Consider the following 22,057-nt stretch of genomic DNA (forward strand, 5'->3'; position numbering starts at 1 on the left):
TTCTTGTTTTTTTCCCCCTCTGAAAATGTTTCACTTCAGAACTGAAGAAGCTTTTTGGATAAAGAAAACAAAAAGTCCAATTGTCTTTTAGAAAAAGCACTTTTTGTATGTTTTACATTATGTTTCAAAAACTGTAGCTGACAGCAAGCTAATCCAACAACTTTAAACAGGGTTGGGAAAATTACACCAAATATTAAAATAAGGAAAACATGGGGAGTTTAGTGCAAGGAAGGACAAAGAAACTAATATTAATGCTTGGTCCTCATCCCAAAATGATGATTAATAACTCTACAGGTGCTTGTTCTAGAATTTTATTGCATGAGATTGTACCAGAAAAATAAATTCTCATGTTATTGCTTGACTTCCTCTCAAATCTTGATTTAATGTGTTGATTCTTTTATTTTGTGCAGCCGGTAGCTTTTCAGAGCACTTGGATCAGATAAACGGAAGAAATGAAAGTGTGGACAGCACAGATAATTTCTCAAAGCCATCTACTGAACAAGCATCTCATATGGCTCGTCAGCGATTAGAAACTACAGAAAAAAAGAAAATATCTGGAAAGGTTACAAAGTCTCTCTCAGCCAGTGCTCTGTCCCTTATGATTCCAGGAGGTAAATACTGTTTATAATGATGAAATTGATCCTTTTTTTCTCTTTAAGCAAATGCATCTTGTATTAAAACGACTCATGCTTTTTAAAGGTTTTGCATGGTGCATACACTGAATCTGATCCAGAAGAGAGAGGCAGGTAGGCGGTGGCTTGCAATGCTAAGAATTGGTCCATTCGAAGCCACCTTGCTTTGTATCTTCTGGACTTGTTATTCAAATCAGCGCATCTGCTGCCTTTCCCAATGCAAATACACACTTGAATCAGATAAATGGAAGAAATGAAAGTACGGATAGCCCAGTTATTTTCTGAAAGCTATCTAGTGAACATATGCAACACAAGAGCAAAGAAAAAAGAAAACACGCTCATCACATTACATTGTTACACAGAAAGTAATACAGAACTCTATTTCTATGGACTGCACTAGTCCTATAAGACTTGGCTGGTGAGGAGTTAAAATGAAACTATCTATCCCATGTTTTCCCTACTTCGTTTTAACCATAAAATAATCTTCTGCAAAACATGTGTCTGTTATATAGTTTGTAGGAGTAGGAACATATTCTACCTTCAGTTCTTAATCAAAAAGATCATAACCATAAATGTTGTATAAAATACATAAACCTGTAGGTTGATAATTTTTCCCACCAGAAAAAAGGGAAATATTTTGGAATGTTTTGAATAGTGGCAGATACTTCTTAAACAGCAAAGCTGTAAATATGATAACATAGTGCCGTTATGGCGAATCTATGGCATGCGTGCCAGAAGTGGCACACAGAGCCCTCTCTGTGAGAACACGTGCCATCACCCCAGTTCAGCCAGCTGGTCATCAGGTTTCCGAGATGCGCATGTGCACCGGCCAGCTGGTCGTCAGGTTTTCGGTGCTCTGGTGCGTGTGTGTTCCGGTTTAGGGACTTTGTGCCAAAAAGGTTCACCATCACTAACAGTGTATTAACATATATATGAAACTGAATATACTCCTAAACAGAGGACCATTTTTTTCAGATATATTTGGGGTGTCGCCTTTGGGAAGTCCAATGTCCCCCCATTCCATATCTTCAGATCCTTCATCTTCCAGAGATTCTTCTCCAAGCCGTGACTCATCAACTGCTCCTGCAAGTCCCCACCAGCCTGTCATAATTCATACTTCAGGCAAAAAGTATGGATTCACTATCCGAGCAATACGAGTATATGTGGGTGATAGCGACATCTACACAGTTCATCACATTATTTGGGTAAAATTTACAATCTCTTGTACCTGATTAATTTATTTGTAGGTTACGCTTAAATGAGACACATAATTTAGCATAGTTTAATAAATGGAAAAGTATTATAACTTAGTATAATACGTAATCCAGCTGTGCTCAATCATTTCAGGTCCTCTTTACAGTCTTAAAAATGATTGAGGACCCCAAATATCTATCAATATTTACTATGTTAGAAATTAAAACTGAGAAACTTCAGAATATTTAAAATATTCATAGATCCCATAGAAAGCTTTTGGGGAACCCCAGAATTTTCCAGACCACACTTTGAGAGCCACTGATTTAGTCTGAATTGGAAATATAACTAAAGTGCCTGTAAGACAAAGTAGCCCTAACCATTTAAAATAGAATATTTGAACTTAAAGGAGGAAAATGTATAGAGATTCTTACCTTGTTTAGGCTTATTGAAATTAAAAATAGTTTCAGAAGAATATGTTTTAATGTATAGACCTTGGCAGTGTTTATTCTTTACTAATCTTCGAGTTGATTGCATTTGTTATTAAGGTACCATAATTTCTGTGGGCCAGTTCCAAGTTTGGGTTCTCTAATCTTTCAGTCAATGTCCCCTTTTCAGTTTGTCTGCATCAAGATGAAATTCAAAAGAAAAATCTTCAGGAAAAAAGTTTAGTTTTCTAGTAACTCAACTTATCAATTCAGCCAAAAATGTAAATGGCATTAAAATTAGTATTTGTTCTAGAAGAACAATGTCTTTCAATTTCTTGCTATGGCAGTATTTAATTAACAAAAAAATCCAATTCCCCTTATCTGAATCCAATACTAATGGGGGGGAGGGGATCTGAAGTCCAAGGCCTTGTGCTGCTGAATCCCCCTTTTCTGATCAATGCAGCTTTGACTTTCTTTCCCTTTTTCTCTCAACTATCCACTTTTTCTTCACATATTGGTTCAATTGATTCCAGTTTTCATTCATATTTTCTGTATGAGCAAACTACCTCAGCATTCTTCCTTAATACAGGTAATCCTCATTTAGAGATTGTCTCGTTAGCAATTGTTATAACAGTGATGGAAAAAGTCATTTTTTGAATGATTCTTTCATTTATAACCTTCACAGATTTGTAAAGCAAAGGAAGTAAGATCATAAGGACAACTGCAGTTTCACTTAGCAACCATTTCACTTAATGACTAAGTTGCCAGTCTCAATTATGATCACTAAACGAGGACTATCTGTATTGGCCACTCATTTTTGTATTCAATCCACATTAATTCTTCACCTATCTGTTTTTCACCAGATCTTTTCTTGTTTTATCCCACACATTTCTTTTTAAACCCATTTCCTTACATTTTACATTTCTTTCAAATTTCACTTGTATATAACAAAGCAGGCAGAAGCATCAAGTTATGCATAGCCATTGTTCTTTCCTTTTGCAAACACTCCTCATAACACACCATACACTGCTGTATCAGAATGTGTGTGTCGTAAAATTTCTTCATCCATTTTTCCATGTTTAGTAACTATTCTATCAAAGAACACAAATTCATCTATTTGCTATAGCTTTTCATCATTTATATATAATTTGCAGTTCACTCCATTTTCCCTACCAAACATAACTTCCTGGGTCTTTGATACATTAATTTGAGAGGCATACTCTTGCATCATGCAGTATATCTAACATTTGCTGCAAATCTTTCAGGTTCTCAGCCAACAACATGGCATCATCTCCATCAAAAGGTACTCATGCATATGTCTCCAATCAACATTCCTCTAATTTCTGCACAAACATTCCTTTATCTGTAAATACATTAAATAACCAAGCTGTAATGAGATATCCTTGTCTTGAAAAATGCAACAGTAATTTTAAATGAAAAAACAACTCCCCACTACCAATAGGAAATCTTGGATTTGGATATACTTGTAAAATAACTTTGTCTACTTTACAACATTCAATTGTGCTGTCACCAATTGGTTAGTGTTTCCCTTGGTTTCCCCAAATTTTCCTTTCATGATAGATCAGAATGTGATGGTTTCGAATGTAGACATTTTGAAATGAAAACTGTGGCACATAAAGGCAGAAAATTTAACATTAACAATTAATCTTTAATGTCCAGTGATATTAAAGAGCAGAATTGTTTATATTATGAAGGTGATGGAATAAGTTTTTGTGACTCTGTGTGACTCTCTGTTTTGTGATTGACTCTGTGCCATTGGCATGTGGAAGAACAACAAAGTAATGCATTTTTTTCTTGATAAATCCAAAAGCAGCTGTATTAACTAGGACAAATATACTTAAGCTTATACATTTTCTTTTACTTTCTAGAACATTGAAGAGGGAAGTCCAGCCTATCATGCTGGGTTGAAGGCTGGTGATCTCATTACACATATTAATGGAGAGCCAGTGCATGGCCTTGTTCACACTGAAGTCATAGAACTGTTATTAAAGGTACAGTAATCTGACAAAAATCTGTCCCTCATGCTGTATGTTTTATCATTCATTCTTTTTTTCCCCAATCAGTGAATTTACTATAGGTTACTCATTTTGTTATTTAAATATATATTCAGTATATATCTACAGTATATCATTCAACATGCACTAACCAATTATACAGCAATAATATATATTGGTCCATCAACTCATCCACTAGGACATTTACACATTTCTGTGAAGTAGGACTTTATAGCTGGCAATTAATATATTGAAGACAATTCAGGGGTGAAATCCAGCAGGTTCTGACAGGTTCTGGAGAACCGGTAGCGGACATTTTGAATAATTCAGAGAACCGGCAAATACCACCTCTGGCTAGCCCCAGAGTGGGCTGGGAATGGAGATTTTGCAATATCCTACCCCCAGGAGTGGGGAGAGAATAGAGATTTTGCAGTATCTTTCCCCTGGAGTGGGGTGGGAATGAAGATTTTGCAGTATCCTTCCTCTGCCATGCCCACCAAGCCATGCCCACTAAATCACACCATGCCCACTAAGCTACGCCCACAGAACCGATAGGAAAAAAATTTGGATTTCAGCACCGAGACAAATGTTAATTAATTTATGTTAACATATTCTTATATTTTATTAAGTTGGAGTATTAATTAATTAACATTGACTATGAATTTACAAAACTTCAGCAAATTATAAAGGGGCTTGGAATGTGATGGTACATATAAATTAAAGGTGGGGTTGGGGTTTTTTTAGTGTTTTGCTCAATTAGCATCAAAGTCTGCCTGTCCAGTAAGTCCTGACAAAGTAGACAAGCTTTAGATCCTAATTTGAAGTAGAGTCAACTGATAGGAGCCAGGTGGTCTGCCTTCTTTGTCACAACACCTCTTTCTGGAATAATATCCCTGCACACACCCTCCCCACACTCCCAAATATGAATTGCCATGTCTCTGCCATCCTTTAAAAAAGCTCTGAAGTCCAGGTTCTTTTGCCAGGTTTTGCATTAGGAAGTAGTACGGAGAATTTTCTTTATGAGCTAGACAGATTAGTCCTAGAATATTTCCTCCTTTTCATTTCAGTTCTCTTGTCCCTGTTTTTCACTTGTACACCATTCAGAGATCTTACAAGTGGAGTGCCTAGATTTATATATAAGTAAATAATGATACAGAAATTATTGACTGGTACAGAATAAATGGAGCAGAGAAAAAAAATACTTTGAACATAAGATATTCTAAGAAAGTACCAGATGATGCACCTTCCCAAACTCTTCCCCCCCCCTTTCCCCTCCTCATTCCGGATGGTAGATATAATAATAAGACCAAGCGTTGTAATGTTTTGTAGTATATTATCTCAATCTCTTTTCCCATTTACTGTAGTAAGAAGCCAGAGGGGTCATTTACAACAGTGTCTCTTTGTTCACATCTCATTCTTTTCTTATAGGGAGACTTAAATGATGAGCTTGTGAAGAAGCATTCAAGCTTTTTGTAGATACACTTATTGGGATCACATAACACCACTCATCACATCTCTTCCTTCACTTAAGGCTTGCTTTCGTTCTCTGTATCAACCGATGGCTTAAGCAGTCATTTAGCAATCATGTTTACAGTTCTCTCAATTGCCACCATACTTCCTGACATATTTATCTAAGTGTTTGTTTATTACTGGAATGAAAATATAATTAGTGGGGCGAGAGGGCTCAGTACCATAAGAAACAGGTCATATCCAGGAAGACATTTTTGTTCCTTTTTATTTTTCCTGATTGTAATAGTATATGAACATGACCTTGGGAGACATGGAGAAGAGACATTGCCAAAATAATGGTCAGACAAAAGGCAGCTTAGCCCAGACCAGAAATGGGGGCAAGATAAGTGACTCAGAAGGGACCTGTGCTGTCCTGCTCGCTCACACACACACACACACACACACACACACACACACACACACACGTGGTTTAATGAGTTTATTAATATTCCCCAGCAATTCCCTTCACCGAAACCCCAGAATTGTCCCATTTAAGTCCAGCCACAAGCAGACCAATGCTAGTCCACAGAGCAATGGTCAAAAGATTCCATAAGGCATTTGAAAATTTCTCAATCAAAATAAGTCCACCAGGCAAACTTAAATCCACAACACAATAAGAGTTCACAAGGCAAGAAAAGTCCAGAGTGTCCAAGTCACTATCCAAGTCAAGGCATGGTGTCAGTTCAAAGCGAAGCAGGAATCACAATAACCAGAAAACACACAGCTAGGAAACAAACATGTTGTTCCCAGCGTCCATCTGTCTGCCATGCCAATTAGCCAGCTTCTGGTGCAGCCCATCAAGAAGGGCGAGGCTTTTTCGTCACAAGTAGTCTGGCTGACCTTCTCTGCTCCTGCCTTTTCTCTGCCCTACATGTTCTCGGATCAGTGCAGAAGGCAATTCCTCCTCCTCCTCACTGACTGTCTGCAGCTTCATGCTTTCCCCACCGGACCCTCAACCAAATCCCTCACAGATGGCTGCACAGAGCCATCAATCAACTCAGCTCCTGACATGCCAGGAACTGATTCATCTTCCCCCGAGCTGACATCTAGAGAGATATCTGGGAAAGCATCCAGGGGGAGTCAACACAGGGCCCTCACTAGTTTCTTGAGCTAAAAAGGGGATGGGAGGGCAAAAACATACTTTCAGACTTGCAAGATTCTTTTACTGTTAACATAAAATATTAACTCATCTGGCCATGCTTTCTGTCTGGTCTCTCTCACAAGACTGACACCTATTCTGCCTTTGGAGAGGATGAAAACTGAGATGACCACAGAGATGGGATGACCAAATAAATCTTGTTATCAAGGCTTCATTTCAACCAAAGAAAGGGAAGAGCAAATATCTTCCAGTCAGCCATTTAAATGACATGCTGACTTGGGACATGTCTCAAATAAGATTAGATTTCATATGACCCGGTATTCCTGTTTACATGACACACATCACGATCCAGTTAGCTAAGCAAGTCATCTGAAAGTGGCTGTTGTGTTTCTGTATCTCCCCCACAATTTTGATTCAGTAAGCTTTGGAAGGGTCATAGGGGTTAGAGACTACAGTCTGTTTCAGAAAAGTCCTGCTTTGATTTAGACTTCATTGCAGTGGTGGAATTCAAAAATGTTTACTACCGGTTCTGTGGGTGTAGTTTGGTGGTCGTGGTGTGGCTTGGTGGTCGTGGTGTGGCTTGGTGGCCGTGGCATGGGAAGGATACTGCAAAATCCCCATTCCCTCCCCACTCCTGGGGGAAGGATATTGCAAAATCTCCATTCCCACAACACTCTGGGGCCAGCCAGGGGTGGTATTTGCCGGTTCTCCGAAGTACTCAAAATTTCCGCTACCGGTTCTCCAGAACCTGTCAGAACCTGCTGAATAGCAGCCCTGCTTCATTGGCCCTTTTACCCATTTCAATTCCTTTCAATTTGGTTTTTGTTTAAATTGGGTATGTTCATTTATATTTATCTCTCTTTAAGAGGCCTATAAATAATTTAAAGCGTTCCTTTATTTGTCCAGAGTGCCTGGTAGTGATTCTGAACCATATGCATTTGGTTAATCAAGTGGAAAATGGTTAATAAAATCACTTACATGTCATAAAAACAGAGGCCTTGGATGTTCCTGTCAGAGCTAGAAGAGGCATCCAGGGAGGCAACCTGGCAGGATGGGTGGAGATGCACTCCCAAGTTAATGAAGAGAAAAATGGCAGAAATGCAATGATATAAAATAAAGCATTCCTTGCAATTAGGTATTCTCTGAACTGTGTAATTATATTTCATCCTCTTTCCATTTTTTCTGCTAACACCTGATAAATAGTAATGATATACTAAAGGAAGCCTCCAGCAGCTGGTCTTTTCAAGTGAACTCAGGTCTCCTTCATATTGCTGTCAAGCATGCACTAGGCATACTGTTGCTTTTGTATTTTAGAGAGACTGAAATTATAAAGCAAAACCTTTTTTATTTTTTTAAAATGATAATTAGCTTTATCTGAAAAACTGTCTTCCGCAATTCAATCACCATGTATAATTTGTCAGTTTCAATCTGGCAACTGATGGAACAAAATGGGCCTTCAGAGTATATCATTAAGACCGTGTTTTTTTCTCATAACGATTAGATACCACTTTTAATTGTTTTTCTCACAATAGAGGAAAATGTCATATCTTGTTATTACTGTATATTCCATATTGCCAAAAGTGTGTGAATTCAAATCATTTGAAGAGGGTTTTAAGAAATTTAGTTTTCTTTTTTGTAAATTGAAATGAAAGGCACAATGAAAGAGTTTTAGGAAATGAATTTTTAGAAAGTCATTTTAAAAATATTTTGCTATAAAAAACATCAGCATTTTTTTTACCATGATTTAATTTATAGAAGGATTAAAGTGTATGACAAAAGTACATAGATAACTGCACAATTATGCTAATGCACTATAGGCTATATACATAAGTTTATACAGAATGTGTGGTATGTGCTATTTATCTATTGTCCTGCATAAACAATCTATATATTCTGGCATTAATGGTTTGTTGACAGGATCATATGGCTTATTTCAGTCTTTCTCAACCTGGATGAGGTTGTAATAAACTTTCAGAATTTTCAGTAATACCATTTGGGCTGCAGAATTCCCGTGGTTGTGATGTTACTTTTGGGGAATACTCAGATTAATAATACCTAATTTGCTATTCCTTTCACTCAATTTATCCCAAATTGGCTTATTGTTTATACACCCCAAGACTCTGGTTAATGCCCTGAGACCAAAAATACAGTTTGTTGCAGGCAGCTAACTTTTAAAGATCTGCAGAAAACGCTTTACAAAACAACAGCAACTAGAAGATACTTATAATCTATAGACAGATTACAAACATATTTAGGCATGCCTAGGGGGCTTAGATATCTATTTAAAATGGCAGTTGTTTATTTTATTTTTGCTTTGAATAGCAGATTCAAAGCTCAATAACCATTTGTATCTGAAAATCATGTTAGTTTGAAAAAGATTTGTAATACAAGTAGTCCTTGGACTATGATGGCAATTGGGACTAGGATTACCGCCGTTAAATAATGCAGTTATAAATCCGCAATACCACATGACCGTATTGTTAGCAACAACAATTCCAATCCTGGTTGGCATCATAATCCAAGATGCACAGGTTCTTAACTAGGAAGCATGAAAGTTCCAAGTAAGGTATCTGGGGGTGCCACAGGGGAGGGGGAACGGCCCTGGGAGTAGTGGTGCAAATACAGGAAGTCTGGGGCATGAGGATATGATGGACCATAAGTACAGGTAGACAGGAGATAAACATACAGTGGGGTGTGAGCCAAGAAGCGCTGGGGGATGGACAGGGTGGAGGGGCTGGGGGACTTACCAGAATGTCTTGCAACCTTTTCTCGTTGGCTTCCCCATCGACTGTACTGTAGAAAACTGGCAGGAAAGGCCATAAATAGCGATCACGTTGCAACCATTATAAGTGCAAGCCAGTTGCCAAGCACCTAATCATTGTCATGTGGCTACAAGGGCATTCTAAATTAACATCACTTGTAATATGAAACATAAGGAATGCTAAAAGCAAGAAAAATACTGCTGATAGTAAAAATCTTATTTATAATGGCTTTGCTTAACAAAAACTAAGATTTGGTAATGAGAATGATACAGAAAATCCTATATCTATATAGATATAGAAAACAGGATTTCTCAAACTTTTTCAGGCTATAGATATTAAAGAAAAATCCAGGAATACCTGGTCAAAACACAAAAGAGTAGTGAGGATAAAAATCAGCCAAGTTCAAGTGAACATCTCCCCCCCCCCCCCCCATCTTAGCATCTCAATAGTATATCAACCTCTAGGGTTTTGTGATGGAACACACCAACCTAATGGGTTTTTTTCCTTCTGGTTCACATATTCTGATTATTTTGTTCCTTTTTTAATAAAGACTTTATAGTGGTATCATATTGTCTGATTCTGTTTTCTTATTTGACAGAGTGGCAATAAAGTGTCAATTACTACTACCCCGTTTGAAAATACCTCAATAAAAACAGGACCAGCTAGAAAGAATAGCTATAGAGGCCGAATGGTTAGACGGAGTAAGAAAACAAAAAAGAAGGAGAGTTTGGAAAGGTGAGTTGTGATTCCTTAATGAAGAGTAAATTTGTAACATTTGTGCAATAAATATTTCTTTATGTTAGATGTATCTTTTTCAATTGTATTTTCATCCAAGATTTCCATTTTTTCTTAATCTTACTAGCATTAAATATTGCCTCAAAGGCTGTTGATTCATTACACATGTTTTACAAGGTCTCTTAAAATCCCCAAAGGTTTAATCATCATTAGAATATTAGAATCATAGCATTTCTTTAGAATAATTTAAGATTGTGCTTTTTATAATGGTTAACCTGCTAGAAAGCTGGTGGGGTGGTAAGCCTTACTTTCTGTATTTACATGTAAATAATATGGTAATAATAATATGATAATAATATGGCAGTGGGGTTTTTCTTTTTTGTTTTTGTTTTATAGCGGATCTTTCTTTCAAGAGTTTTTTAGAATTAAGGTTTTGGTTAGTTAAGATTTCTTTAAAAAGTGTTTAGCATATAGCTTTTAAGTGCTATTATTATTGCTATTTGTAAACTGCACAGAGTCACTCAGGTGAGATAGGCAATGGATGGATGGATGGATGGATGGATGGATGGATGGATGGATGGATGGATGGATAGATGCATAACACTTGTTATCAGAGCATTATTCCAGACTTCCAGAATAGAATATTAGAATTTATCTCTCATAGTTTGTAGATTTTAACAAATATCTCTGATTTACAACTTAAGTGCCTAAACATCTAGCTGCAATGTCAAGTAAAACATTGGTAATTTTTTAACTACTAAAGGAAATGTTGCTTTAACTTTTGGATTATTGCTTTAGATTTATTGGGATTTTACTGAAAAAAAAAATGTTTTCGTATTAGGAGGAGATCTCTCTTCAAAAAGCTGACTAAGCAACCATCGCCTCTTCTTCATACAAGTCGGAGTTTCTCCTGTCTGAATCGATCATTATCATCAGGAGAGAGCTTACCTGGTTCTCCAACTCATAGCTTGTCTCCCCGATCACCAACACCAAGCCTTCGTTCCACCCCTGATTTCCCCTCAGGTAAGGAATTGGTGATGAAAGATTCTCAATGAAAAAAATTAAAAGTTCCTGAGATATTAATCCCAGAGTTAGTGTGAAGGTGGGATTATTTTCATGAAGTTTCTTGTGTGGCTGTATTAGTGTCAAACATAAAACTTCTCAGGCTAGAGAAATATGATCTCTGATAATATTTAGTCTGTATAGGACTTGACAATTATTTTTTCATGATCTGTAGATTCTATGAAAATAATGTGTCCTATAATAGTTTTTAAATATTGAAATGAAGAATTTATGTGTTATTTTTTTTTTCTAGGAACAAATTCTTCCCAAAGTAGTTCTCCAAGTTCAAGTGCACCCAATTCTCCAGCTGGCTCAGGGCATATTAGACCCAGCACACTCCATGGTTTAGGACCCAAGCTTGGAGGATCAAGATACAGATCTGGAAGGCGCAAATCAGCTGGCAGTATTCCCCTTTCACCATTGGCAAGGACACCGTCTCCAACACCTCAGCCAACCTCTCCTCAGCGATCTCCATCACCCTTACTGGGTCATTCAATAGGCAGTGCAAAAATAGCCCAGGCATTCCCCAGTAAAATGCATTCTCCTCCCACTATAGTAAGACATATTGTCAGACCTAAAAGTGCAGAGCCACCAAGATCCCCACTGCTCAAAAGGGTTCAGTCAGAAGAAAAACTTGCTCCTTCTTATGGCAGTGATAAGAAACATGTATGTTCACGCAAACACAGCTTGGAAGTAACTCAGGAAGAGGTTAATAGAGAAGCATCCCAGCGTGATGTAACTCTTCAGAGTCTGGAGGAGAATGCGTTGGAATCTCCTTCGGTCACACGAGTGAGGCCTGCAGAACAAGGCTGTTTAAAACGCCCCCTTTGCAGGAAACTGGGCAGGCAAGAATCCGTTGATGAACTAGATAGAGAAAAATTAAAGTTCAAGATAGTTGTGAAAAAACAAGATCTGGCAGAAAAACAAGAATATTTGCAGAAAACAAGCACCGTACATGAACTTTCAAGTGAATCAGAAAACCCTATTATTTCATGCCTGGAAGACAAGGATAGCAAAAAAGTGTTTCAAAAAGCTTTGGAAAGATCAAATCACTCTGAAGTTGGATACACAGCTTTGGAGTCACAGTCTCCAAAGTCAACAGGTGGCATACTGAAAGACACCCTTCAGAAGAATGCAAATTTGAAGTCCAGTGAATACACTGCTTCAGACGCTTGTATGCCATATCATAGCCCTGCACTTAATGAACTTAGTCATTTGTCTTATGATTTCAAAAGACTTTCCCCTCCGTGCACATTGCTAGACGTTCTGCCTCACTCATCCGAGAAGTTGGCAAATGGAAAAGAAGGGAATGTAGATAAAAATGCATCAACAAAAGAATTTGTCAAATTTGAAAGATTTGCAAATATAGATTATTTTCGAAAGAAAATATCTTCTGAAGAAAGTGATGACAATTCCAGTCCAGTGCTAAAGCCCAAATTGGCGACAAGCATACTTGAATGCCAGCATCTTAATTCAGCTAAGCCTATAAATATTTCGCAGAATTCCAATTTGCCTGCTGAAAGTCCATCATTTCTCAGCAGTGCTCATCCTGCTCAGATTAGTTCTGTTCCTTTTGTTCCCCTCAAAACCTTGAACAGCAGAGCAGAACCTAGCATAGAGAAATCTACCCTGATCTCCACAGAATCATTGGCCTGGAAGAGTTCTTCAGATTACAAACTAGAAGGAAGGTCTGTTTCTTGCTTGAAACCAATTGAAGGTACATTAGATATTGCTCTACTTTCAGGGCCACAGGCTTCAAAGGCAGAAGTGTCTTCATGTGCATTCCAAGGTGACCAGAGTATTAAAAATGATCAACTCCCCCAGTGTGACAACAGCCTGAAAGTTGAGCCCTTATCTCAGAAGGTGCTACCAACTATCCAGCAATCCAGACCCTATAAATCTGATCTTCTGGAGTTGCAGAACTCAAAGCCTAATAAAAATACCCAGCATTCAACTGCAGCATCTGTGATGATTGAACAGCAGTCAAGAAAATCACTCTCTAGTCTCAGTGTTAAAGATGACTCCTCTGTAAGGGAGACCTGTCAAAAAGAAGAGACAAACCAGGTTGGTACTAACAATATGAAATCTAATGGCTTCCAAAATCAGAATCCTACTTCGATAACTTGCAGAGCTACTCAAGGCCAAGGAAATACTGAAAAAGGCAAACGAAAAGAGAAGAAACACGTTAAAGAAGTTTTGGAGAGCCACGTGAAAACCGAACAGACTGATGATGAGAGGACTGCAGATTTCTCAGTGAAGAGCTTCGTTCCAGATTTGGTTTCAAATCAAGACTATAAGCACAGTCAAAGGTATACTTTGGATTCAGCTGCTCATTTACAAGCATGTGGTACAGCAAAAGTACAGGCATCAAATTCCAAGCTGAAGCCCAAAGATGTCAAAGATATGCTTAAACAGCCTGCAAAGGAAGATGAAAACATCACTGGAGAATTTTCAGGAAATGAGTTTGGCATGCCTAAACCGAAAAGTAATGCTTTGCTTTCCCCAAAGTGTTTCAATTCACTTAAAATAGAAAAAACAATGGTTGCTGCAACTGTGCAAAAGGATAAGACTCGAGACCTGGGATCAAAAGAGCAGAGGCAATCCAAAAACACACAGCCTCCAACTGCTGATAAGGAGCCTAATTTTGCTTCTAAGCCACAAAGTAGCAATTCTGATGTTCCTGCAGTAAAAGAACCATTCAACAGACCATCTGCAGCAGATGTTCCTGTGTGTTACGAAACTCTCCGGCTTGCTATGGAGAATAGCACTGTTAAATCAAAGCAGGTTCTTGATGCTTGTTCCTCTAAATTAAAACATTCTGAAAAATTTGCGCAGAAACCATTAGCTACACAGGTAAAAGAAAAAGAAAATGGTGCGCTGGGAATGGCTGGTTGTCGAAAGGAGGGGAAAAACATATTTAAGATCACTTTGGATTCTTTCTCACATTCTTCAAGCTCTCAGAGAAAGCTAAATAATGCACAGATACAGGCAGAACAGAACGTGGTTATATCATGTAGATCAGAACCACAGGTCCAACTCAATAGAACCGTTGCTGAAAATCAGCTTAAATCTTTTAGTAAAAGCCAGGGGACAGAGAATACCAAGCTTTTTCAGAAGGAAGAGACAGCAAGCTTAGGAGATCCAGTTGATCAAAAGCCATTCCATCTACGGAACAAACCAAAGGTATCCCCTGCGAAAGAATGTCCCTTGCTGAACAAAGAGGGAGATAAGGATTCAAGTAACCCAACAGTGTCTCCAGAAAAACAACCTGAAGGAAGGAAATGTACTGATGCACTTTATTTTCAAAGTGACAGCAGGAAATTGGATTCCAGCCTTTCTGTTTCTGCCTGTGATGCCAGAGGAAAAGGTGTGGAAAAGTCAGCCACGGGTAACAAAAACTTTCAGGACTGTAAAGGAAAAGGACACGCAAATCCAAAGCAACTGGCAGAAGGGAGTAAATCAAATCCAACAAAACATCCCTCCTCGGCCACATTGCAGAATTCGTGTCGCATGGCTGGAAACACTACAAAGCAGCCGGATGGCTCATTCAGCTGCCCAGAACCTAGACAGAAAGCCCCTGTTTTGCCTTCCTCAAAGGCTAAAGTGCTATCAGCAACGCCGCCCCTTGAAGCGAGTTGCAAGGAAGTCAAAAAGCAAAGCAGCTTTTCTTCCTCAGCAGATGGCAGAACAGAAACTGTGTCACTATTGAACTTTCGCTGTACTTCACCCCCTAAAGAAGAGCAAATTCTTACTCCTGATTTGGGGGGAAAGTCCAGAGGTCAGGAGAGGTCTCACCCTGCTAGCACTATGGACATAAAAGGAAGAGACCCCAGCCTGCCTCAATCTTCTGCTATAAGAAAACAGAATGTAGGTAAAGATTTGCCAAAGTCAGGGACTACAAATGACTCTCTCAATGCACTTTCATTGGACAAAGATTCTTCCCGGCAAAAACGAGGAAAAGACCCCTCAAGACACAGCCCTCACAAAAAGAGCTCTTAGTAGTTGCTTGCAAATAGGACGTCTCGGATGAAAATCTAGTTTCTTGTCTTGTCTTTTTTTCCCCCCCTCAAAAATCAGCACTGTGTAGTATTTTCTTTCAGAAAAAAAAGTGTGCCACTTAAGCAGGGTCTGTAAAGAAAGATTCGAGTTTTGTTCCCCTTTCATAAATGTCTTCCCAAATGTTACCGGTTAAACTGTTAGCATATGGTATTTGTATAGAAATACTTTTGCAAGTTGAGAGACTTGAGGTAAAGTGGGCCTGGGGTTGCGGCTGGTCATGGCAAGTTCATGTAAATACTTAATGTGTTTGTTTTGATTTACAATATCCAACTGCTGCTGATTGTATTGTTTACTCTTTTTTAGAGTTGTTGCTGCTTTGCCATCAATTTGCCATAATCAAAGAAGAAACAGAATTGCTAAAGCTTAGGCCTAAACTGAACTCACAATTGCATTGCTCTAATGGGAGGATGAAAGTAGATCATTTTTTTCTTGTTCAGATTTGTACACCCACTATAAAAGTCTCAGAATATCAAAATCTACTGCTTTCTAATGAGTTTAGCTGCATAGTTTTAAGACCTACAGATTCATACTTTTGTGGGTGAGCTAGACTTACTCATTTAAACCAGTGCTTCTTAAACTTGGGAACTTTAAGATGTGTGGACTTCAGCTCCCAGAATTCCCTGGCCACCCATGCTTACTGGAAAATTCTGGGAGTTGAAGTCCACACATCTTAAAAGTTCCCAAGTTTAAGAAACACTGGTTTAAATGAAAAAAACTGCAGTTCTTTAATGCACAGTGATTGTATTTATTCAGTGTTGGTGTTAGGAAACAGAAAGAACTTCCATTGTCTTCTCACATAATACTTCCTTGCTAGAGGACAGTTTTGGAATAACAGGAAATGTTCCTTTTTCTTTGTGGCATGCTAAGCATACTTTATTCAGGTCATATTAACTATGGTTTGGCCTTTCTGATATGATACTTATGTAGAAGCAAATGTGGTTTTAGGACTACATTTCATCTTTGCTATCATGACAGGTAAATTTGGTCATTTAGTGGTTCAGTTTTCTTTGCTGTTTTATGACAAAAGTGGTGAAGGGGTGCATTTTCCATCATTTTATCTAGATAATATATTCAGTACCTGATAACATTTAAATACTTAGCTGGGGCCTTACATTGTAGATTAAACTTGCTGTTTATTTGCAAGTGATGCTAGGATTCACATTCTGGTTGAAGTATATTAAGTATCTGTAAACATTTCATAGCATGATATTTATTTGTATAGAAAAGAAGTTAATTTTTTAAAATAAGAAAAACATTTTTAGATTAAAAGGGGAGAACATGTTGCAGCTATTTGGGACTAGAATATGAGCATGTTTTTTTTTTAGTTTTCCTAAGCCTTACATTAATTTCATGATTCATGAAATAAGTTTTAATGGATGACATTTGAAGGAAACTTGATTTGGTTGGAAACAGATAAAAACATCAAAGGTTATGATAGACAAGAATGTTTAAAATGAGAAGAAAATTCATTAATTTTTCTTCCTTTTTATATAAACTTATGGAAGTCCATTTAAAGTTGAGTTTCCTCCAGGGCATTTTTCCTGTTTCCTAATTACAACCAACCAAGCAGAACCTAATTATGAACTGACTGTTTATAAGATCTTTACAAGTGTGCTAAATGCATTTCCCTGGAGAAGAAATAAACCAGGTGGGATTTGTTCATATTTATAAGCCTCAGAAAATGATAGCAGCAGCCAGTTTCTAAATGTCCATTGAGTGGTAGCATATTCATTTGCCACTCATGAATTATTTAAAACAAGCAGAGAAGAAAAATACTCTTCAGGTATTCCTGTCATTTATATCTGAATCTGTGCTTTGGGAATAAAACTGAATGCAAATGCACCCCCAAATCAAAATGTCATTCTCTGGGGAAGTATTTCATAGTTTACAGTTACTTGTACTGGGGGAGAGAACCCTTTCACTTTTTTTCTTTAAAGCACATTTAGCTATCTTGTTTACAAATGTATCTTTTAATGTATATTTTGTATATAGTGCTTTATCACTTTTGCCAAATATTTCCCCTCATTTTGAAAATATGGTAGCACCTGAGTTGCATTCATGTAATTCCTTGTTCGTTAATGTTTACCTTAAAGTGAACTGTTAGAGGTCCTCTGAATTGTGTATTACTTGTCAGTCTTTGTGTGGCTCTATATTATAATGTCCATTTGTAGTATCCCCTATTGTTAATTATCAAATTATATTAAAAAAAAATGGTTAGGATTTCTGCAATAAAGTCTTTGCAGTCTCTTTTTTTTTTCTTTAAGAGATCCCCATGATTGTCATAAAAATTGCCTATTAAATGCAAATATTTATACTTGGAAGTTGGAGAACATTGAAATAAAAAAAGGGCATGAAAGAAATCTGAGTTTGTTTCTTGAACTGGCTTTCTTGAATTCTAAAATACTACATTTTAAATATTCAGGATTTAATAGAACAAGAATGTGCATCGAATGTTTTTTGTTACATTGATAAGTGCAATGTGCACCAGAGGTCCATTTGAATTATGTGAAGGAGGCTGTAAAAAAAGGAAAGAGATTTGGTAAACATTCTGTCACTTGGAAACACAATATGATTTATTTTTCAGTGAAATATGAAAGAGTGACAGAAGAAAGATTATTGATCATAGATTTAGTGGGTTGTAAATTGAGAATAAAATGAAAAGAGTAAATCTTTATAAAGATATAAGAAATAGGAACAAATGGCAACATTTCCAATAAACTTGAAATCACATATATGAGAACTTCAACAACAAAATTAGAGTGTTTTCAGTATACAAAGTCTTTAATTACTTTATTTATCACCATATATGTTATATGCTCACTTTGTCCAATGGCCTGTGTAAAGATGTGGAAGTGTCAGCACATCCATTCTGACTCATGACATTTTCTGGAACTGAGAAATAATACAGATAAAGAAAATTGAGGATTTTTTAAATTCCATCATTATGACCATGGAATAAATAATAATACAGCACAATATTGTTGGAAAGAATACCAGGCATTATCCAAGTGGTTTTCAAATAGTTTAGTTCCCTAGGTTACAAATTTGTACAACATTGTAAACTTTAGGAATAAAGTAGATTTCCAGGAGAAAAGGTTTACATATAGAAGAAAAGAAAGGCATATTCCATTGGCATCTAATTATTCAGAAAAAAATTGAAGAAATTATTCCCAGGTAACTGGATGGAAGTATCAATAGCATTTTATGGGAGATTATTTTAGCCCTCTGTGTTATTGGGCTATAAAGATATTTTCCACCACTGAACTGAAAGATGAGATCAATTAATAAAGCAATATTATATCATATGATCGTTGATCAAATGTTTTTTCTGTAAAATATTTTGAGTGGGTGGAAAGATGGAATGATCTCATGGCATGTTTGCCATATCCCAAGATGTGTAGGTGCAATGAACACTCAAAGTTGTGGCTGTACTGACACTTGAGATATCTTTAAAAAAATGACTATTCATTTGAACATGCTGATAAACTCTACTAATAAAGAAGTATTTATGGTTTATTAAATACAACTCTCTTCTATATCCCCACATAATATTCCAAACAGTATATTTTATTATTTTAAAATGTTTCTACTAAAGGAAATACAATTAGTTAATAACAAATGTTTCTGTCATGAACACAATATCTGGATTTTTTTAAATTTAAAACCAAGTAGTTTTATTTTGAATTAGAACATCTTGATGAAAATATCACACAGCTTAATGAAACAATTTATAGACTTCAATATTTTATTAATTTTAGTTAAATTTTAATACCTTAAAAAAATTTAAATCAGTTGTATGCCTCACTACAACTATTCTGTACTCTGTTGTATAGAATATTTGTGTTAACATGTTTCAGAAAGATAGCAATTCTATATAAATGAATACAGATTCATGGTTTTTTGTTACATATCAGAGTAAGGGTTATTGTTATTTTCCAGTAAGGCATTTCCCATGAAATTTATTTAGCTTTTGAAGATATACTTGTTGTACAATGTATGAAATTCTCTGTCAATTCAAATTTAATTGCAGAAATAATCATGGATACATAAAAATAACCCAAATTTTCCTCACTGCTTGATAATTTCCTAGCCAAAAATTAATCAGTTCTAACTTTGACTACAAGCCTATGTATTAAATTTAGTTTAATTTATAAACTTACATTTTCATGTATATGTGTATCTCTCACACACAAATGTACATACACAATGTATCACAGCACAAAACAACAGTTGATAATTGAAGGTAAAATCTCAAAATACAAGCAGTCTCCAGATTAAGAGCAAGTTCCATTCCTAAATCTGTCTACCTCTACTTTTTACATAGGTCAAAACTTGTACTTACAAACTGTCTTATTACTAAAAATGGTGGATGGCATTCTGCCTCAAATTGATTAAAAACTGAAACTGTACAATGTCTTCATGAACCTGAAAATAGGCTGCATATTAAAGAAAGGGCTTCAGCAGTTTACTGGCTTGAAGGAGGAGAATGTGGTCCACTATTTTTAGTATAAGCCCATTAAGTTGTAAGTCAGACATTCTTATTCTATAGTCTTCCTGTACAGAAAGCCTATATATTGGCTCAAATAGGCATTTTCTTAAAAATATCCATGCTTAATGCAGCGAAAATGAATTCATACATGGTTGAGAATGCATGTAACTTTGGGAAAGGATAGAGTAGCATGGTGTGCCGAAGAACATAATGTCCTTCTAAAGAGAAATCATACAAAAAATATCCACAGAAAATAGGCAATAAAAAAGCTATGCATAGTTAAAAGATTTACATTAGCACATATTTACCCATGAATCAGTTTTTATATATTGATTTCTGCTTTTAAACCTTGAAAAGTAACAAGTGCATATTTGTTCTTTTTTAAATACACAAAGCTAGTAGTGATAGCGATAGCACTTAGATTTATATACCACTTCATGGTGCTTTTATAGCCCTCTCTAAGTGGTTTACAGAGTCAGCATATTGCCCCTAACAATCTGGGTCCTCATTTTACAGACCTCGGAAGGCTGGAAGGATGAGCCAACCTTGAGCCAGTGAGAATTGAATTCCTGACAGCGAGAAGTGAGTTAGCCTGCAATACTGCATTCTAACCACTGCACCACCATGACTCATCAATAGGCCTGCATATATTAATCAAACATTTTTGAGCTATGTCCATGAATTTTGATAATAAAACATTTTGATTTTCAATTATAGTCTCTCATTTTTTAGCACCAAAAAATGCTATTATAATCTACAGAAATGAGCCAAGATCAGAACCTCTTAACTATATGCTTCTCTAATGTTTAAGTTCACACAGACTAGCAAATCATAATAAAAGAAAAAGAAAAACCATCATGATCAATATCCTTAGAGTTACTCTAGAACAGAGGTCCCTAACCCCAGGACTGTGGTATGTTGGGAACTGGGCTGCACAAGTGGCTGACAAGTGTGTGAACTCCATTTATGTAAACTGTGAGCACACATGCAAAACTATCTGCCCCCCGCCCCCACAATCACTGCCAATCCCTGGAGCCAGAAAGGTTGGGAACCACTGTTCTAAAAGATAGAGTGCAAAAAAGGACAGAACTGTAGGCTTAGTCATTGAAGCTAAACTATGCTTTAGCATTACAGGTAAAATATTTTGTGAAACATAATAGAAGGTATAAGGCCGTGATGGTGAACCTATGGCACGCATGCCACAGGTGGCACGTGGAGCCATATTGGGCACGCGAGCATTGCCCGAGCTCAGCTGCAGCACACTTGAGCGTGCAGGCCAACTGATTTTCGGGCCTTCCGGGCACACTGGAAGTTGGCAAATGGGCCGTTTCCGGCCTCCAGAGGGTCTCCAGGGGGATGGGGAAGGCCGTTTTCACTCCTAGAAAGCTTCTGGAGCCTGGGGAGGGTGAAAAACAGGCCTACCGGTCCCACCGGGCCATCACATGCCAAAAACAGGAGGAAAACTGGGGGGTCGCGCCTGCATGCGTGGGGGTGGGGTGGGGTGCATTGAATAGTGGGTATGGGCATGCACACATGCTACCCCCCGCACTCCCCCCACTTTTGGCATGCGACAGCAAAAAGGTTAGCCATCACTGGTATAAGGTATACTTCATATTTACTTAGAAGAAGAAACAAATCTTATAAAACTACCAGTGGGGGAAGAAAATACACCAGTGTGTATTATGGTATATCAACATATTGGTGTTAAAATCTTTACAGATTTGGGGAGGGAAGAATATTTTTTCTATATTCTAATACAGCGAAGGTGAATCTTTGGGGCTTGACATATCAAAAATTTGGAAAAATAACTAACTTGACTCTGCTGCCATCACCATCCCCGAACAAAAGAGAAATAATACTCTACATATTTATTTTTAAAAATACAGTCCAATCACATATAGTGCTGTGTATTTTATATAAATAAATGTCAAATAATTACAAAAATGAAATATGAGTAAAACAAACTAATTTTCGGAGGGTCCAGGGTCTGAGCAAGAGCACAGCCTCCATAGCCTCCAAAAATTTTGTGAAGACTGAGTGTGCTAGAATAGTTTTTGTTGGGTGATGGTGCACATT

The 22,057-nt window shown here is 37.1% G+C and overlaps 1 protein-coding gene across 10 annotated transcripts in view; it reads left to right on the forward strand.

The window, feature by feature from the left end:
- MAST4 (microtubule associated serine/threonine kinase family member 4) overlaps positions 1 to 17,852 on the forward strand; it is a 199,890-nt gene extending 182,038 nt beyond the window's left edge. For all 10 annotated transcript variants that reach the window (XM_034441014.2, XM_034441015.2, XM_034441016.2 and 7 more), the window contains 6 exons: positions 411 to 611; positions 1,608 to 1,837; positions 4,141 to 4,263; positions 10,235 to 10,371; positions 11,213 to 11,394; positions 11,687 to 17,852. In XM_034441014.2, coding sequence (XP_034296905.2) covers positions 411 to 611; positions 1,608 to 1,837; positions 4,141 to 4,263; positions 10,235 to 10,371; positions 11,213 to 11,394; positions 11,687 to 15,432 — 4,619 coding nt within the window. In that variant the 3' untranslated portion in view covers positions 15,433 to 17,852. The remainder of the gene's footprint in view (positions 1 to 410; positions 612 to 1,607; positions 1,838 to 4,140; positions 4,264 to 10,234; positions 10,372 to 11,212; positions 11,395 to 11,686) is intronic.
- Positions 17,853 to 22,057: the final 4,205 nt, after the last annotated feature.

This window comes from Pantherophis guttatus, chromosome 2 (genome assembly GCF_059756535.1).
Source record: "Pantherophis guttatus breed Tessera chromosome 2, ASM5975653v1, whole genome shotgun sequence".
Classification (NCBI taxonomy): domain Eukaryota; kingdom Metazoa; phylum Chordata; class Lepidosauria; order Squamata; family Colubridae; genus Pantherophis; species Pantherophis guttatus.